Below are 21714 nucleotides of genomic sequence, written 5' to 3'. Positions count from 1 at the left end.
TCAATTTGTTATCCCACACAAAGTGCCTCATCACAAAAATACCTCCTCCCGACACCCGCACCCATTTCCGGTAGCTAAAATCAGCGACTCTCTTCTTTCGCTTAACGCATTATTTCACCAGAAAGCAATTGAAAATACCAGATTCAGATAACACTTCGAAGAAAACATGTTTTTAACGGCACATATAAAACGTCGTGGTGTCCATCTTGGTCTTTGTGTATGCGCTCGCCTGGTTAAGCAAATCCCAAGTCGTCAAGCAACCAGAAAGAAACAACAACCATGTCCAGTGCATCAGAGAGGCAAAAGAGGGTCTTGCCCCTTTTCCAGTATGTATCCATCTCTACCAAGGATAAGTTTGGATTGAGGGTCCAAAGGGACCCCCGCCTGGCAGGCTTGGGTGTGCTCGGAAGAGGTGTCCTCTTTTCCTGTTTCCACGCTGACCATTTGAAGGAGGCAACTCATCTCTATGAAGTCTTGATCAGTATGTAGACTTTTTTTTTTGATACGTTTTACTGAAAAAAATACAAAAATTCCATTCACAAATCACAAAAATAGTTAATTATACGCAAATTGAACTTTAAAAAAAAAAAAAAAATTCCGTTTGAAGAATGTAGTTAATACGTTTTAGTCAAAAAATACAAAAATTCCATTTACAAATAACAAAAATATTTATTTGGTACGTAAATTTAGTTTCTTATTTTTCATCATTTCAAATATGCATTTGATAAGTTTCAGTCGAAAAATGTATAAATACTAGTTTCAACCTACAAAATTAATTAAAAAATCAGTATATAGATTTCATTTTTGCAATTCTACTTCAATAATGCTACGTTATTGTAAAAAAAAAAAAAAAAAGTGAAAATTACTATTTAGAAAAAAAAGAATTTTTTTTTTTTGCAATTCTATTTCAATAATGCAGTTGATACGTTTTAGTCAATATATATGTAGAAAAATAATACTATTTTACAAATAATAAATTTAATTGATCTGTATGTAGAGTTTTATTTTAAAATTTCACTTCAAATATGTAGTTCTTATGCTTCATTTAAATTTTCAACACTCCAAAGAGTTTTCTTCAAATTNTTTTTTTTTTTTTTTTTTTTTTTTTTTTTTTTTTTTTTTTTTTTTTTGAAGTATGATTTGGACGTTTTAGTTAAGGAATGAGAAAATACATTTTGAAAACAACGAATTAGTGAGTTAAAAAAAGTATTTTAGGTGATCCGTTAAATACACAATAAGAGATAATTGAAAAAAAAAACAAGAATAAAGCATACAAAAATAATAGAAACTAGAAAATACAATATTAATTTTACCTCATTGAAAATCACATGAATGAGACAGTTTCAGTTTAAAAGTTTGGATTAATGTGATTAGTATATCCCTCTTTTATTTTTAATCCCCACTAACGTATTTGAAACTGTTAAGCTAAGCAAAGTAAAAATTATTATGTTTTAAAAGAATGAAATGAAGTAATTTTATAGATATATGTTTGCGAAATTATAAAATCTAAAAGAATAATTAATTATTTGCTTTAAAAAATCGAATAAAGAATGAACTCAAAATTTGCTTAATATACTTTGTAAGGTACATCAAATCATTATTTTTTCAATGAATTAATAAGTCTCAATTAGATGTTTTATAGTAAAATGAACTATAATGAAATAGATTTTCAGGTTTAATTCTATATGAATTAAAATTAATTACAATGTCTCAATAAATTAGCAATATCATACGAATACTTATTTGCAATATTATTTGAGTATTTCAATTAATTTGTTGGAGGTAACAATGTTGTGAGGTTTCGATCATCTGTATGCAGAAATTCTCTTCAATTTTATTTTAAGTATGCAACGGATATGCGGTAATCGAATTTCGTGAAAATCGCTCTTTGTAAATATGAGCTTCCTTACCGCTAGTGAATATTTTTTAATCATATTTTTTAATAAAAAAATAATTGTCAATTGATGAAATACATAAATAAAAAAAAATTAATTTAAGAAAATAAACTAAAAAAAAAAATAAATTGATTTAATTGGATGTTGTTTCGCGTTCTCAAATAATTATTTTCATGTTACAACGAGAATCAACAAATATTTCATGTCAGCTGTACGGAATATTCCAAGAGCTCCATCTATTTTTTTTTAAAGGTTTACAATTGATTGCTTTTTATTTAAACAAAGTAAGAACTATTGTTCAGAAATAATGTTTCGTTCAAAGACAACAAATTAAAGAATCCAGTGAAGTTAATTATGTTTAAAATAAATTAAGTAAAATTTTTTTTAAAAATAAGTAAAACTGATAAAAACATTACAATTGATTGAATGTTGAGTATATTTTGCATAGGAATGAAGTTCTTATGTCTGAAGACAAAGCAATTAAAAAAATGCTACTCAAGTTTATGGAATTTTTAATAAACTGTAAATCCTTTATTTCATTCCAAGAATACAATTAAAAAGTTTCTTTAGCGTGTAGTGAAAATCGTAATTTAAAACAATAAGTCTGAACGGATTATTTGTATTGAGTTAATAAAATAAAATTTTAAAAGCTGCATTCTTAAATTCATCGAACTTATAAGGGAATAATTACAGGTTATTAAAGGATAAAACTAAATAACGTGACTACATTGCAAAATATTAAATTAGGGAAAAGCTAGAATGAATAAATGAAACAAATATTTATTTTTGTAAGAATTAGTTTTCTCTTAAATATTCTGCGATTCAAACCATTTAAAGTGATTTAGGAAATAATAAGAACTTTGATATCGAATACAAAGGAGCAATAGAAAATTAAGATTCATTTAAAAAATGAGTTCTAATGATTTTTTTTATATCTTAAAATAGATGCTAGTCTATGCAATACTTATAGATAAAAAGCAAGCATTACAATAGATACAATGTATGTTTTTTTAGTCCTTTTAATAACCATTGAGACTATTTACACGTGCATAAAATCTTTTTATCATTTAAATCGGAGGGTTTTGATCTATTTGTTAAAAAATACATCTTTTAAAAATTCATTTGATTTAGAAGCTTATGATTTAAATTAAACAAAAATACTTAAATTAAACAATATTTTTCTTAAATTGCTGTTTCAAAGGAAAACAGTTTCTAAAAAATGAATATATTTAAAAGAAATAATTTGAAACTTTATGAATGTAAATATCTGAGCAAATAAATAAAAAGAAGTACTTCGTTTTTTCAGACACAATAATCCACATTTTAATAATAAAAGATGTTTAAAAATGAGGATGATTTAAATAAATTTTTTTGAAACGGTAGTTTTCATTCATCATTTCGTTCAATCATTTCATTCAAAAGTATTAATTTTCTGTATGAGCTTGGAGTAGCCCTTTGTATTTTAATGATGTACTGTATTTTTATTAAAAATAATCACACATAATTTCGCTAAAAATAAACTATAATTTGATTTCAAAAATGAATAAAATTCAGCTAAGTGATTAAATACTGGGGAAATATAGTACGTAGCTTAAGTATTTTTTTCTTTCCAAAATATGCTTTTTAATATTTTTCTTTTCAATATCTGTGTGATTTTTTTATTTAAACTTTTATAAATTTTTTAAAGAGTAATTAAAATTGATTGATATAAATTTTTGACAAGAATTGCTTTATTTAAAAACAAATATAGTGAAATCGTTAATAGTAACAAACGAAAAGAAATATTCGCAAGCCCTCATTTCTTTTCTACTGTAAAATTATTTCTATTCAACGAAAATGCAGAAATTTTCAGTAAAAGGAAATGGTTTCAAAAATTTATCATCTCTCTTAAAAACATACCATAAAATGTATATGAATGCTTTCTTAAATCGGTTATTCAGTTTGAACAATAATGTCAACTATTTTAATTTATAATTTAATATAAATTGATAAGTTACTAAAATGCGATAACATTTACAAAAAATTATAATGTTTTTGCTACTGGATAATAATTTGTGCAATAAAAATAAAATGTATGTTTGAGACGAATACCTAATTATTGTGAATTGTGAACGTGTTTTTTTAAAAACTAATTATGATTTGTATACTTAAAATACGCATCCAGTTGTAAAAGATGATAACTAAGTAATTTGTGTTCGTTTACTAGATGCTGCAACTTTTGAAGAGTTTCTTGACCTGTGCCATCAATGCAGGGACTACGTGAATGAAGGATTGTATGCATACGCCGTATCTGTTGCTATTTTGCATAGGAAAGATTGTAGAGGTGTCAACTTGCCTCCTGTCCAAGAAATCTTCCCCGATAAGTTCGTCCCAGTCGAAACACTCTTTAAGGCTTACAAAGAAGTACAACTTCACCCCGAAGATGAGGTAAAATGATATTTACAAATTGCAAAGTTTATTACATTTACATATTCTATAAGAGTAAATGAAAAATTCATTTTGACTCATAATCTAAAAGAATTGAAGAATTGATTTTAACTTATAATTTATAAGGGCAATCGAAGAATAAGTTTAGATTTCATCTATGCAGCACAAAATCAAAATTGTTTAGCTTTGCGCAAATAAAAGACTTGCAATTTTTTTTTGTAATTTTTTTTTACTCGCATTTCTTTCTTTAAGTAATTCATTAATAATGGGATATGTTTTTGTGAAAGAACTTATAAAATTTGTTTCGAAGTTACGTAATAGATGGCAGCACTACGAATAATTTTCAAACAGAAAAATACTTTTACCAATTAATTTTTAATCTCTGTTTTATATTTATTTTAATTACTTATTTATAATGCGTTAAATTTAAACAAGGTTCTGAAATATTAACGGTTCAACCTTTCCAATTAGGATGGATCACTTTTTAGCTTAAAATTATTACAAAAGATTGCAACAAGTGTTCATAGGGTTTTTTCAGCAATTCACTCTCTTAAAGCGGCGCTTAAATATAATAGATTGAAAACAAGAACTTTTCTAAGTTTATATCTTATTCTCAAGCTGAGTCATTCAGACTATTTTCAGAATTATTTTATTTTAAATAATTTGACTGAAGGCAGGGCTTGATCTAGAAATGAGGGGGAATTAGGCACAAAACTGTCAAAGGCACCTCTAGTCGTTACTTTAAACAAAACTTACCTATTGCTTAATTATGAAGTGTTTTTAAATTATTTATGACATATATAAGTTACGTTTGTAAACTTGATCTTATATTTATTTCAATCTTTGTTAACTCATAATTCTAATTGACAATTAAGAAGAAACGCAAAAAGAAATTATTTGTAACATTTAAGGGGCCCTAGGCCTGGGCCTCTCAAGCCTTATGATGAATCAGGCTCTGGCTGAAGGCACATGTTTATAGTGCATAAGCCATATGAGACTTTCTGTGCCAAAAAACCGAGGTTACTTCTGGCACTTTAGCAAAACAATGAACGTGGATCCATGTTTATTTGGAATAAATAAATAAATAAATAAATAAATAAATAAATAAATAAATAAATAAATAAATATATAAATAAATCAGCTTAGGTGTTGTTAAATTGTAAAATTGATTGCTTCAAAAATCACGAAACTAATGTATTATAAGCATAGTACATGTAAGGTTTAACTTTGGATGTCAAAATTTGCAGGACATCGTCATCAACATCGAAAAAACTGGTAATGTCATGGATCCTGAATACAACTTGGCATACTACAGAGAGGATATCGGTATCAATGCTCATCATTGGCACTGGCATTTGGTTTATCCTGCTACATGGAGACCTGAAGTCATCGGCAGGATCAAGGACCGGAAAGGAGAACTGTTCTTCTATATGCATCAACAGATGTGCGCCAGGTAAGGAAATCAAGACAAAAATCCATAAAATGCATGGACTAAACACTTAAATGTCCCATCAAGAGTTTAGTTAAAGAACATATTAATTGAAATTTTAAAGACATTCGAATTTAGTGACTTAATATGTTTAAAGAATGGGTTTTTATTCGGATTGTTCTCTATCTCCGATTGCGTCTCAGGGACTTTTAATTACTCAGTGGTTTCAGAGAGAAGTTGGGAAGCGTGGTGCGAAGAGCAAGTGATTGCTATCTCTATTTGCTCTAAGATTAGAGTGGCATTGCAGCTGCCTTGTCTTCAAATCATTAATAATGATGAAAGTTTATGCATAAAGAATGAGTGAGTGAGTTCTGCCACCATCTGCTCTTTGATCTAAATTGTGGTTGTTCTATCATTGTTCACGGATTACCACAAAGGATGATTATTTAAAAATAAATAATGAGCGAGTGATTGGTTTCACTATTTGTGCTTTGCTCTAAATTGTGGCAGCACTATCATTATTTTCGGATCATCATTTAGGATGAGCATTTGGGGAAAAATAATGAGCGAGTGTTTGCTACTACCATCTGCTCTTTGATCTAAGTTGTGGTAGCACTATCATTGTCTTCGGATCATCAATAAAAGTGATAAATAAGGAAAATAATGAACGAGTGATTGCTACCAACATCTGCTCTATGATTTAAATTATGGTAATGATTTGCGTGTACTTACGTCAGCATTCTCTTCGGATTATTACTAAAATAGCCATCAGTTCATTAGTCCAGCTTTAGGGCAACCTTAATAATCAAGTCTGAGAACAGTAAAAATATGTTATCATTGGCTGTAAATATAAAACATGAATCCCCCCCATATCTTTAAAAATGTTATTTTCAATTCGAAAACATGTTTTCCAAAATCTTCGTACAGTTACTTTGTATTTTAAAGCAAATTTTCTCATATTTTATTGAAATTTCTATTTTATATTTTCCTCTACTAAGCTCTTGAAATATTTACTGTAATAATCAATGATGTTGAGTTTTTCTGGAGAAAAGTTTCATGGTTTTCTTCTTCTTTGGCAGACAGGGTTTGTTTTAACTAAAGAGTTTTTTCTTCAAAAATAAAGTTTTTTTGTCATATAAGGCAAGTTAGAGAATTTGTTTTTGTAAATACAAAATTTTTATAAACTTATGTGCTTTCATGAATTAGTAGTTCAGAAAATTAATACATATATATTTAATAATGAACCATCATAAAGGGTTGATTTATCAATAATAAGGAATTAAAAAAGTTTAAGTATAAGCAGCATTATTGTACTTGTGTAAGTTCTCAAACTTTTGTCCAATACTATACACAACTTCACTGTAAATATAGATTAAGCTAAGAAAGTTTAAATGTCAGGTAAAAACGTAGATTTCATCTAATACATACGATTTCTGTTAAATTAACATATCCTTAAAAATCTATTGCAAATTTTTTATTAATCAAATATAAATTCGAACAAATTTAACAATTGTTTTATTTCACATCCGAAAAAAATTATTCTGAGCTAAATAGATTAAAAATCTTTAGATAATGCTTTAAATGAATATTTATTTAAAATGAATAATTATTCGTATTTTTTTTATTAAAGTTAAGAAAGCCTTTATTTTAAATTGATTAAAAATTTCGTGCATTTTTTGCGGAAGTTATTTGACATCGGAGCTATAATAGTTCTAGGCTAAGTAACTAAAGATTAAGCTATAATTTCTCAAAGTATTGTAATACCTTGGGTCATTACAGCTTAATCTTTATAAATTCATTTATAAATTTAATCTTAATGAATTCATTTGAAGCGCGAATAATAAAGTTCTTCTTCGGAAGGAGAGGGCAAATTCAAACTGGTTACTCACAACTTTTGGGATTCCGTAGAGAGAAATAATCCTCAATAATTAATTGAGAATGAGTTGAATTTGATGGGTTCCCCATTCTTTTAATATATATAAGATTGTTCTTAGAATAAGTGTTCTTGTAATACGTGTTCTTGTTCTTGCAACCTCATTATTGTATTATACGATCACGAGATCAAAATCATCAAATAGCATTTTGCGATCCACATGAGTAAGTACTTCGCCTGATAGTAAGTACTTAATAGATAAAAAATAAGGTTTTCCTTAATAAGGTAAGATAAAAAGATAAAAAAGATAAGGTAAGGTATAAGGTAAGATAAAAAATAAGGTTTTCTGCATTCACTATCCTTCATATTTATTTTTTGAATCAATTAAGTGAAAAACGCAGATCACATTAGGCTTACAAAATAATATTAAAGTAAGGGGAAGAAAAAAAACGATATCAGCATTACACAAACATAATTGAGGAAGTCGGGATTAAAAACATCAAAACCAGCTTGGATTGCTTTACGACTAAGATGTGTTTCTATTAGCTGATTCTTACAACCTCTTAGTTTCCTCCGAAAACAGGTTTTGGTGTTTCTAATCTCTTCTTTTTTGTCCATGATTCTCCATGGTTGAAGACCTTTTTTGTTCCCACCCCCTCCTTTTAATATTTATCGGAATCTCATATTATGCATAGCATTTTGATTTCATTTCTAAAAGCCCCCATGCCTCAAATGATAGAGTGCTTGCCTCCCAATGAGGTGACCCAAGTTCGATATCCATAGATGGCTAATCGTAATCGATGCGAATTCTGCACCCGATTTGCACCGACCACTGCTCTGACGTAAAAGATTCGCACTGGTAGACGGGTCATGATTTGAAATCCCTTTGCAGATTTTCTCTTTTTCGTCTCCATGTAACCTACAAAAGACTCATTCTAGTTCATCCTAATGCTTGATCCGGGAGCTCCATTGTCTTTTGGGTTGGCTTTAAAACTATAAGACTCCGGAGATAAACTCTGATACTTGTTAACTCACAAATGAGTGCACTGTTCAACCCTGGTTGTAAAATAAAATGACGAATACTAAAAATATAAATTTAAGGGCAGTGATTGTGGAAACCCAGGTATTTTATTAAAGTTTAATATTTTTGACTGTAAGGGTGGCTCCTATTCTATGGGCAAGTGTTATAAAATTTTCTATTTTTTTTTCACGTGAAGGCTGTGGGCAAGTATTGGAATTGATGACAAAAAAGTAATTCATTAGATGATTCCAGTAAATAAGTCGACCCATAAAATTCTAAATATCATATTATTTGGTCCATAACCATATATATAAATGGCTAATTTACTTTGTAACTCGAAAGTAAAGTAAATGCCAGTTAATAAAATATTTCAAATTGAGCTGTGTGTTAATAACTTCTCATACAATAGTTACAGCTTAAATTAATTATATATTCCTTAAACTGACCAGCTTTGGTGGAATACGCATTCTCACTTGCCTATGGTCTTCAGGTGCTGCCTTTCCAGTAGATTAATTACGTTTAATTAATTATTAGCAGAATTAAAATATCTTTTTAAAGTAACTTCCCAAGAAGATCAGAAGTATTAAACAAAATAAACTCTTTGTTAACTAGAGTCTGTTGTAAATCTGCTTAATAACTTTTATAATTAAATAATTTTTTTTCTTCTTCATAAAAGTTAAAAAGATTTATTGAAATTAATATTTTAAAAACGCATTAGAATTTTAACGGATGCGTGTCAGTTTTTTATGGGTGCATTTGATTTGTTTGTAGAGACAATATAAAGGAAATTCTCTATTTTAAGTAATTTATATTTTGCAATATGCATTTTTTCATTAAAAATATGTAACTAAAGCTTATCAATTCAAAACAAAATTTATCAATTACAAAACTTAAATTACTTTGCAAAATGTTAATTCAATTCTAAGTATACAGATTTTTTTCAATATTTACAATAATTAAACAATATTTTCAACCATGTCTGGCATATTTTAATTTTTTTTTCTCCCTCCAAGCGATAAGGGAGATAATGCATTTCGGAAAAATGAGTTTTTTTTTAGTATTTTTAAAGTTACATATTGGCATATAAAGTAAATTAGAATATTTTTTTTATGCTTAACTTATAAAAGTTAAATAAGATAGAAAGAAATGATTTTTCGTCTAAATAATGTACTGTTAGTGCATAAAGTACATTTGAACGTTTTTAAATTTAATATTTGTTGAAGTTGTATTCAATTATAAAAAAACACATAAGAAAATTGTACAAAAAGCAGTAAAATTAAGAAATCTTTTATTTTTCTTAAAATTTGACGTAAAATCCAATTTACTGGCAATTATAATAACAATAATAATAATATCTAATTATTTCAAATCCTTTTTTTAACTTATAGAATTTTTAAGTGCTTTTCTTTATTTTTTCATTTTATGCATGATGCCAACCAGAATCTTTTAATTTACAATAAAAACAGTTAAATAACTGGTATCAGATGTTTTTTTTTGTCCTTTATAAAATTAGTTCTTAAGCAGCCCAGGGGAGCCACTCTTTCTCTGTACGTATTACATCATCACTTTTTAGACGTAAGAAAAGGATTTCGAATAAAGGTATGTAAGCATTTTGTTGAATTTTGCATTCACTATTTATTCTCAGAGTCGCGATTTAACTAACAATTTTTTTTTTAAATTAATGAATGAAATGTAATTCAATATTTAGTTTCGGGAACTGAGAGTTAATTTTTACCTTAATTATTTATGATTATTTATAATTTTATTATGGTTGTTTATGATTTTTATCATGGCATTATTAAAGATATGTAATCATTGTTTTGAAATTACTCTGTTTGCTTGATTTAGATTCAGAGATGTAATTTATCTAGCACATAAGATTTTAAAAGAATAATTCTTTATTTATTTTAAATGATTAATTCTTTATTTATTTTAAATATATAATTCTTTATTTTAAAGAGAATTATTTTTGACGTAGAGTTAATTTTGGACCTTCATCAGGATTCTCACAACAGAATTAATAAATTAAATATGCAGGCATATTTAATAGATAGAGCTATATTATTTAACCACATTAAAGTTTTTAATTAATAAAATGTAATTTTTTATTCCAAATAAAATTAGTTGTGAAGTAGCAATAGGCTTACAGATTTTTTAAAAAAAAAAAGAATATTTCTATAATTTCACAGCTAAATTTCTTAATATAAATATATTATGGTGTGTGGATATGTTTTTCGCAATTAAGATAAATTAAAAGAAAAAAACAACAACATAGAATGACGTATTATACACAATTCATCATTAAGAAAACGATCCGTTATCAAATAATGACAGTAGTCGCTAAGAAGTAAATGAACGATTTCCATAACGGTTCAAATAGTTACTGATGATTACAATTACTTTAGGTACGATTGCGAACGACTTTCCAATCACATGCCACAGATGATTCCTTTCCACAACTTCCACGATGGTTTGGAAGGTTATTCCGCTCATTTGACCTCAAACATCAATGGTTTGCCATACTCATCCAGAAATAGTGGTCGCCAACTGGCTGATTTACCCGATTGCTCAGTTCAAGATTTGGAAAGATGGCGTGAAAGAATCTTGGACGCCATCGATGTCGGCGTCGTCGTTGATCCAAACGGTGGCGAGACTCCATTGGACAATGTCCATGGCATTAATATTCTTGGTAACATCATTGAATCCAACTACGATTCCGTCAATGTTCCCTATTATGGCAGTCTTCACAACTGGGGACACGTTCTGTTCGCAGCTGCTCACGATCCAGATGGAAGATTCAAGGTAAATTTATTCTTTTTCTTCCTCTTTGAAATTGCACCCACTTTAACATCAGGCACCACAATCAACCTCAGAAATCAATAGAATGGAAGACAATAAGCATGCTCATTAAGGGTCACTTTGCTCATTAAAAGTTACAAGAATATTTGCCAAAAATTAAATCAATAAGTATGCTCATGAAAGTCACAAAAGTTAATATTTAAGTTTACAGAAATCCCAGTTGCAGAAGTCAATCGAATAGAATATATGTTGAAAATCAAGTTTGCTTATGCTAATGGTCGGTATTGATAAAGGTGAGATTGAAAACATCAAAAATTGTTTATTTGACAGATGAAACTCACCTTTCCAGCAACCCCTTATTAACTTCTTCCAATTTTCCTTCGGAATCAAACAGGTTTTGAAAGTTTTCAGTCACGTTCAATTCATTTGTTACACTTCAATGGCGTTTTTCGCCCTTTCATTTGAATATTAATTTACAATCCCTTTTACATGTACGTTTTGACTTCATTTCTGGAAAGGATTTTTAAAATATACATAAGGGTGGTCTTTACTGAACCCCTCTTACGAAAATACAAAATTTGTTAAGAAAGTAATATTTATCTTCTTTTTGTAGTAACACGTAGCAACTAAAAGATATCATTAAGTAAAATTATTCAATTTGCTAAATTTTTAAAACCAATGACGAGAGAAAAAAATTTCACAGAAAGTTTTTAAAATATTTCAAGTAATCGTTTGTATTAAAAAATATTTATTTGTTGTTAAATCGGATTAAAACAATTAATTGTAAGATAAATTTTATCTAATATTTATCGAGCAAATTTGTATAACTTACTTCAGATGCATTGATATATTATGAAATATCAATATGTTTTAAATAAATAATTTAATAGCGTTTGAAAAGTAATCTATTATCAATCAATATGGATACTTTATAAAGTATTCTCTTATTGTACTGTGAGTGCTGCCCTTAATACTGATATCAAGTATACGACAATTATCATTCACGATAATGACGCGAGTCTTACCAACAACGATAAATATTGAATACGATTCTTTCTCAATCATTATCTACAACGAAAAATATCGAAAACGATACTTTCGCAATCATTTTCTTCCACGAAAAATATCAATTGCGATAATTATCGTTCTGGTAAATTTCATATGAGTAACGAAAATATTGATTATTGTAAAAATAATGTAAATGCGTTGAATCAGAAAAAAATATCGCAATAAATTGTAAAATACCGTGTATCCCGACGATATAGTGCACTATTAAAATCCTGATATCACGCAGCACGAATATTCATGTATAATAACTAGTTTTTATGTAAAGAATAATTATGTGCCATACTTTATTTTAGTTGAACCCTGGTGTTATGGATGACACAGCCACTGCTCTCCGAGATCCAATCTTTTACAGATGGCACAGGTTCATTGATGACCTCTTCCAAGAATACAAGAGGTCCCTACCTCCATACTCAGTAGAGGATGTAAGTTATAATATTACAATTAATACTCATTGATACTTTACATTAAAATTGATAGCAATTGATACTTCATTACAAAATTAATACTCATTGATACTTTATATTAAAATTGATAGCAATTGATACTTCATTATAAAATTAATACTCATTGATACTTCATTATAAAATTAATACTCATTGATACTTTATATTAAAATTGACACTACAATGAGGAACAAATGAACTGTTTCTAATTTATCGATTAACAAAGAATGAAATTTATGATTATGAATTTAAAGCAATAAAATTTTTAATAATAGTAGATTTGATTGGATGAAAGCATTACGTGACATTATAGTGAATTTGAATAAACCTGCTTAGAAATTTATACAGTGGAAATATGAAAAAAGCCAATTGGCAAAATCTATTTCCTATTGGCAATAATCCTTTAAGTTTTCCACATCATAGCGTTTGCAATCTAAGTGGTTAGTTTGTAGCAAACAATTTTACAACTTGCAGCAAAAAAAATAATAAATAAATAATAAATAAATAAGTAAATAAATAAAAAAATCATTAGGAAACTTGTTGACCTTTTATTACCAATCAATTATAATTAGGAATTTAAAGCAATAAAATTTTTAATAAACGTAGATCTGATTGGATGAAAGCATTAAGTGATATCATAGTAAATTTGAATAAACCAGATTAGAAATTTATACAGTGGAAATATGAAAAGGCTAATTGGCAAAATCTATTTCCTATTGGTAATAATCCTTTAAGTTGTTCACGTCATAGCGTTTGCAATCTAAGTGGTTAGTTTGCAGCAAACAATTTTGCAACTTGCAGCAAAAAATAAATAAATAAATAAAAAAGTCTTTAGGAAACTTGTTGGTCTTTTATTACCAAATGCACTTGCATTCTTCATCCATTTCAAAAATATTCAAGAATTGTTACTTAGTACCACTGAGACCTTGTGAAATATGAAGACTTTTCAAAATATTGTTAAGTTGGATCTTTCTCCGAGAAATCTTATATTTTTCAAAAATATCAATTACAGATTTTTCCATTTAACCTTTTCAATCATCACAGATATATTTATCAGTTTATGATAAACAATTTACTAACAGCTTTTACACGACCTGTATTCGAAATAGAATAAATATTTTGATCTTTGATATTTCTAGAAAGATTGTCGAATAAGAAATATTTCAGTTCCTTGCATTTTGCGCAGGGTCATACATTGACTTTAGCTCTTAAATTTTAAATCCTGTTGAAAAAGATATCATTTACCTGGACTCAAAATAGAAAAACGTTTTCAAAGGGATTCTGATACAAAATAATAAGAAATGAATTTATGATGAGATTGAATTTATTAACAGAAATGAATTTTTATTATGCATTTCAGAACAATGAATCCTTCCTGTAGAAATTAAAAGTAAACTTTTTTTTTTGGTTTAATAGTTAATCATAAAAAGGTTTTCTAATAGTTAATGAATGTTCTGCGCAATTAATTAATAGAGAAATGAAACTATTAAGACCCCGAAGTAAGTAAATTAGTTAGTATAGTTAGTTAAAAATGTGTTTCTTCTTTTCTTAAAAGCAAATCCAACTTGCCACAAAGTTGTCAAGAAGAAAATATAGATATGGAAAAACAAAACTCTTGTTTGACAAGTTATTCATTAATCTGTCAATTATTTGTTTACGATATGAAATAAAGTAATAAATTATCTTTTTTGACATGTTTAATTATTAGAAGTAAATTTGTCTTTTTTTTATAATAACAACGACATTTTTTTTTCTTAAATGTTTTAAAGGTAGTAAAATCTTAGTAATATCTACCCATTTAAGTGTTTTTGCTTTTCTTCTTAATAAAGATTTGAAGTGGAAGTCAGAGTACATTCTGAAAGAAAAGAAGGGAATAACGAAAAGTAAACAAATTTTGAAAACATGAAATTTATTTTTGAATTATGTTTTTCAAAAATTTTAAATTAACTTGTTAGCACTGAATGTCCTTGTTTGAAAACAGTTCTTCATTTCAAAATAAATAAATAAAAATTGGTAGCACAAACACAAGTATTATATTACAAATTTTTCTACCTAAGAGCAATGAAACTTGTTTGTCTGTTATATAAGTTGATATATTAATAATACAAGGATTCTAATTGGAATCTTTGGTGATAGGTTATAAGGATGGGTTATTAACAATAGGTTTGAAAATTAGGCGGTAGCTAACATAATAAAACACTCAATTAATCTAATAATTAATGTACTACCATTCTTTTCATAACAGCATTTTTTTATATCATTATAATTTAAATTTCGGACATTAACGGACTAATTAAATGCAAAAATTTCAAAGAGTTTTTGAAATTTCTAAACTAATTTTTGCTTGCTATAAAACTTATTTTTCTATTACAGTATTAACATTTTTTAATACAGTTACACTTAGAATAGAAGTATGATCAAAACTATTAGAATAAAGAGAAAATTTACCGTGTTTCTGATTGTATGGGAACACCAAAAAGTCAAGTAACTCTTGCCGGAGCACTTAGGTATTGTTTTCAGTGAAATTATCAAAAAAATATGGTTTTATAATGTGTGATAAAATTTAGTAATTTTAGCATGATACCTTAGAGCATGGCATAAAATACATTTATTCGGTTAAATTTACATTTCAGTTTTGTATTTTTTACTAAATGAGCGATAAATTGAACTATTATTTAAAAATTAAAATTTCGTTTATCCAATCGTATGGTAAACCTTTACCACATGAACGGGTAAATTATCAAATAAATGGCTTAAATACCATATATTTTAGTTTATTAATCGGAATTATGTATTTGTTTTTACTAGAAATGTCAATACCATACATCACGGTAATTTTATCAGAATTTTACGATTATGAGTATATGATTTTGCTTAAATTATTATATTGCCTTTTTTATCATTTCACATGTTTAGTTGGCGAATTTCATAAATTATAACTCGGTATATACCTGATAAACATATGCACTTTATAAAATAAAATAAATGACAAAACCCTTTGGGTACCGATTATTTTAGAACAGCCTAAAATTATTCATTAAGTATTAATTATAAAGCTTATTTCACCAAGTATTTAATAGAAATTTTTTTGTTTTTTCAACTTTGAGGAAAGCAGTTTTAAGCATGAATTTTGAATAAATGCCTTCAATTTACGAAATATTATGCCACGGAGGCTTAATTTTTGACAATTAATTTGAAAATTATTATTAATTAATTAAGTGATTAATTATAATTAATCATATTTAATTAAGTGATTAATTATAATTAATTATTAATCATTAATCATAAAAAATTATTAATAATTATAAATTTGAATTATTTTTTGATAGATTTTATGTGTTTATTTATAAAGTTAATGTTTAATATTATCGCCTACAAAAGTAATGGGCCATTGTCTTTTTCCAGTTGAGCTTTAGAGGTGTGACTGCAAAATCAATCTCCGTAAAATCCAGTTCACCAAACACCATCAAAACTTTCTTCAAGGATGACTATTTGGATGTCTCACACGCCTTCTATTTCCCAAGATCTGGAGCTGTTAAAGTAAGATAAACGGCATATTAATCATAAAATAATTTCTTCTTGTTCCATAAGTTTCTACTTGGTCTGATACTTGATAAAAATCTCGATTTTTTAAAAAATAATTTTTGTTTAGTATTCACACAATTTGTACGTGATATTATATGGCTCTACTTAGTTAAAGGGAATTTTTATTTAATTCTCAGATTGCTTATATTTGACAAAAATAAAATTTCTACTTTGTCAAAAATAATTTTTATTTAGTCCTCAGTTTATTTATTCTTGATATTATAAATTTTCTACTTGGTTAAAATTTTTTTTATTTAATTCTCAGATTGCTTCTATTTCGTCAGAAATAACTTTTATTTAGTGCTCAGTTGATTTATACTTCGTAACGTAGATGGTCTACTTAGTCAAAGATTATTTTTACTTAAAGCTAAGATAATTTCTCCTTGGTCATGGAGCAATTTCTACTTAATAAGGAACTAATTTTTTCGTCTGTATAAAATAATTTTTACTACATTATGCTTTTTACTTGTTCATAAAATAATTTTTAACTAATGTAAAGTAAAATGTTATTTTATCATGAAGTAATTTGTATTATGTCATAAAGTAATTTAAAATACTGTCAACTGAGTTGTAAGATAATTTCCATTCGTTCTTAAAATAATTTCTACTTGTTCTTAAAGTAATTTATGTTTTATTTACTTTTTACTTCGTCATAAAATATTTTACATTTTGATTTACTTTTTTTTCCATAATTTTTTTTTTCTGAGGCAAATAAAAATTTCGTAGTTTGTGCAATAGAAAATAATTTATACGTTGTTATAGGATAATTTCTCATGGATAAACTAATTTTTATTTGATTGAAAAGTAAATTATTTTCAGAAAATTTCTCAAATTTATCTAAATTAACGAAGTCTAAATTTACGTTCATTCTAGGTTCACTACAAGCATTTGGATCATGAACAATTCACCTATAAATTGGTGGTTGAAAACAGTGGAACCAAGACCAGACATGCTAAAGTTCGAATCTATATGGGACCTAAATTCGATCACTTGGGCAACGAAAAAACCATTCGAAACATTCGAAGAGTGATGATTGAATTGGACTCTTTCCATGTTGAATGTAAGTAATATTTCTTTGAACGGCTGATTTAATATTTGATCACTTAGCAAATGAAAATTTTAAAAATTAAAAAAAATATTGAAGGACACTTCAGAAGTAATCAATCATTTGAGTGTTGGAATACATCTTAGTTTGTTCTGAGATTAGAATACAAATTTATTCTAATGACTCTGATAGCTTAATGAATCCAATAATTTTTTCAAACTTACTAAGTTCTCCTTGTATGTAACATAACAATTAAGTAAATGCGAAAGTTAATCGTTTAAAATTTATGCTAGTTATCGATTTAGACTTAATTGTGTAAACTTAATGTGGTTTTTAAATATGCATACAATTATTGTTCGTAAGATTCGGATTGTCATTCATAATGTTTCATTTCTTTTCGTCATTAGTGAGGCCAGGTGAGAACACCATTGAAAGAAGGTCAATTGATTCCAGTGTAACACTGCGCAAGCAGAAGACACTGAAAGAATTGCTAAAAGGTGAAGGCGCTGGACAAAGAGCCGACGAATACTGCAGCTGTGGATGGCCTGATCATCTTCTCATACCTAAAGGAGACACCACCGGACTCCCATTCCACCTGTTTGCAATTCTCACAGATTATTTCGAAGACACAGTAAGTTCTTTATTCAATTTTCTAGCCTTCCGAATTATAATTTCACGCAGCTCAGAGGATGGAGTGTTCGTCTTAAAAGTCGCGAAAAAACATATCATCATCATCTTCAATCAATTTAAAATCACTAAGCTTTTGCCTTTGTTACACACTTTGTTTATGGACGTTCACTTGATTGCATAATAACACGAGGATATCGGCTCCGAATGCAATAAGACTGTTTTTTCAAGCTATTGGTCAAACTATTGTCAGTCACTTTTAAACATTGCAGAACTTTTGGCTCTAGTTTTCAGTCACTGTAAGGCCGTCACTTGCTGCTGGAAATCATCAAGTAATTGGCATAATGGAAATGGGCATCTCCTCATGTCTCATTTTCTGAACCATGAGGGATCAGGGGATAGAGCTCTTGTTCTGTAGCAAGGTCCCTAGGTTCGAATCTCGGCAACAGCTGCTCTATTCGTATGCTGCTCCCAAATTGCATAAACTACAGTACTGACGTGAAATATCTCAAGTGGTTGACTTTTCTTGGGTAATATCATTTTGAAGTCAGGCAAATCCTAGGAGAATTTCGTTGTTCTTCCTCATGCAGAGCAAGTATGGATTATTTCCATCAACAAAAGTTCTTCATGAATGTGAGTTTGTCCCGATGTTTGATTCAGGAGTTATTGCTTTCTGGATTGGGTTCAAAATTATAAAGCTACGGAGTCTAACATTGATAGTCGTACCTTACAGCTATCAATGGATAGTCGTACATCTAATACATCTAGAATGTTAGTCACCCGCCATTAAGTATGAATCCTTTAAGGTGACAGGAAAATTGTGAGAGGCTTTCGTGATTTTCCTCTTCATGAATATGGATTATTTCAAATAACAAAAGCCCTTCACGAATCTGAGTTTATTGCAATGGGAGGAGCTATTTTGCCTCCTAGATCGTGTTCAAAATTATAAGGTTACAGAATCTTATACTGATAGTCGTATCGCGCATCGATGAATGGATAGACGTACATCTGATACAGATAGACAGTTCGTCGACGGTGATAAAATAAAATATAATAACTCATTTTGGATCAAACAAATCCCATGTGTTATCTTTTGATGTAGACGGGGCACCGATGTCCTTTTTATAGATTTTTTGTTCTGACTCTCTAATTACAGGCAAAAGTATATATAGATATTTTTTTTTTAATTATAAAAAACAGTCAAATATTTACTAAATAATCTGTTAGATTATCGGAATTCTATTTCCTCTAAAATTCAAAAAAGGAACTTTAAATTTTTTTCTCATTTGTATTCAAAAATGTAAATATAATTGATTTTGTAAAATAAAGAAATTTAAATAGTGAATAACTGCTTCTTTTAGATCTTAAATCACTGCAAATAAGTGCAAAAGCGAAAAATTATTGTTTCGAAGTGAGCCGTGTTTGGAAGGTTTTACCTTTAACGCGGCAAAAGACACCGGTGTTTCATACTGTATTTCATAACCATAAATTATTAAAATGTTAAATAGAATGTGTTTAACTTATTTTGACCTAAATTAATACAAAATATTTAAAGAATATGAGAAATATGTTTAGTAAAAATTCTGCACTAAAGGGTGAATTGGCACCTTTTTTGTGTGGAAAAAGTAGCGTTTTCTGTCTTCGTGTATAAGTTGAGACTTGATTCCAATGTCTCTTTTATAGGTTAATGACCACGGCCGAACCAATGAATGCATCGATGCTGTGAGCTATTGCGGAGCTAAGGACCAACTCTTCCCAGACAAACGAGCCATGGGATTCCCCTTCGACAGAGAAATCAAGGCCTTCAACTACGACGAGTGGAAGCAACCAAATATGGTGCACACCGAGGTCACCATCAAACACGAAGAAAACTAAATCCCGAAAACAGATTTTTGTGTCTTTGTGTGTGTCTTGCAACAACGAAGAGCTATTTGTCAGAAAAGTATTATACGGAAGTTGAAATTGGAATACACTTTTTTTCTTTTAATTTGGACTGGAGAGAGAGAAAAATTCCAATAATTTACCCTGAAAACCATTTAAAACTCTCTGTTGAAGAATTTTCAAAAGAGTTAGCTCATGCGATATAGTTTTTTTATTTTTATTTTTTTATGATTTTTCAAAATATTACTGATTTTTGTCTTGTTAAACAAGATCGGATATAATAAAATAGTAACAGAAATTTTGAAATATAGCACTTGTATTTCTCCTTAAAAGTATATTTTTTTATTCAAAAAAATTATGTATTTTTTAAAAAATTAATTTTGTTTGTAAAATCAATTTAACCTTTTTTTTGGTATTTGATAACTTTGATTTTGGTTTACAAGCCTATTCTATGATTTCATTTTTAAAAATTCAGAGATAAGTTGCGTCAGGCTGATATAATGCGCAGATAATGTTTTAGGATTCTCTTATTATTCTGACGCTACCTATCACTGCATTTTTATCACCAGGTCAGAAAATAGGTTTGTATGTTTTATGGTGAAAAGCTTAGCACAATTTAAGTTAACGAATTATCGAAATCTTAAATTGTTTAGTCACATAACTATTTATATTACATTATTTAGCATAAAAGAGTAGTATTATAATACAGTTTTAAAATAATCAGGTTTAGTTTTGAACTTTTATCATAGTCTCAAACTTTTAATTCAATTTATTGATTAAAATATGAACGTAAAAGAAAGTAAAAAATTATGTCATTATTGATTTATTAAAATCATTTATTATGTTCAAAGAATATGCTTATGACAATGTCTGAATGAAATAAAGCGGTTTGTATCTAACTTAATTTAAATAGTTATTGCAGGAGAAGACAGTATTGTAATTTATATGATTATTTCAAAACAAGCTGCAAATTGCGAAATCATTCATTCATTGTACTGGATTTATGGAATATGTAATCAGTGGATATCAATAAAATAGTACTTTTCTGGTGATTGTTCTTCCACTATATAAATTTTGTGTACATTTATGTATTATAGACATTCATTTTACATGCAGTGCATGAGTCAGAAGCTATGGATATTCATGATAGGTTGATGATTTATTAAATCAGGGATAAGGACACATTATAGATGTGCTGCAAAGGCAATGAATAGTTAAGAGTGTGATTTAATAAATTTTGAAAGCATACCATACTGATGTGTCGTTATTTCGCATATTGATTCATTTACATAATTTCTAATGCAATACAGTTAGGCTTTTTCCCCCCAATATTGGAAAACCTCTATATCCATATCTTCTACATGGTGAACAGCCGAGAACTGACTAATTTAAAAATCTAGAAAGCAAAAAGGTATAATGGAATGAAACAAGTATGTTTATTGTGATAGTTGTAAACTTTTATACTGAACTTTTAGAATTTTGCTTCAAAAATTGGCAAAAGATGGCGTTACAAGTCATCTATGAACGGCTCTAGAGTTAAAGCGTGCAAGGAGGTTGTCGTACCGGATTAGGAGGTTTGAACCCAGCATTCTTTTAAAAAAAGTATGTTTCTGTTTCTGGA

General features: G+C 28.2%; 1 protein-coding gene across 1 annotated transcript; it reads left to right on the top strand.

The window, feature by feature from the left end:
• The first annotated feature begins 158 nt into the window (after nt 1-158).
• On the top strand, nt 159-21145 carry LOC107436418 (hemocyanin B chain). The gene is made up of 9 exons (XM_016048130.3): nt 159-481; nt 4102-4322; nt 5570-5775; nt 11051-11447; nt 12806-12934; nt 16361-16495; nt 17414-17600; nt 17993-18216; nt 19896-21145. The coding sequence occupies exons 1-9, from the start codon at nt 280-282 to the stop codon at nt 20085-20087; spliced, it is 1893 nt and encodes a 630-aa protein (XP_015903616.1). The 5' UTR covers nt 159-279; the 3' UTR covers nt 20088-21145.
• The last annotated feature ends 569 nt before the right edge of the window (nt 21146-21714 follow it).

The sequence above is a fragment of the Parasteatoda tepidariorum genome, chromosome 1, assembly GCF_043381705.1.
Source record: "Parasteatoda tepidariorum isolate YZ-2023 chromosome 1, CAS_Ptep_4.0, whole genome shotgun sequence".
In the NCBI taxonomy this organism is placed as follows: Eukaryota; Metazoa; Arthropoda; class Arachnida; order Araneae; family Theridiidae; genus Parasteatoda; species Parasteatoda tepidariorum.
Note: the sequence above shows the minus strand (reverse complement) of the source record. Positions and strands in the feature narration are given on the sequence as shown.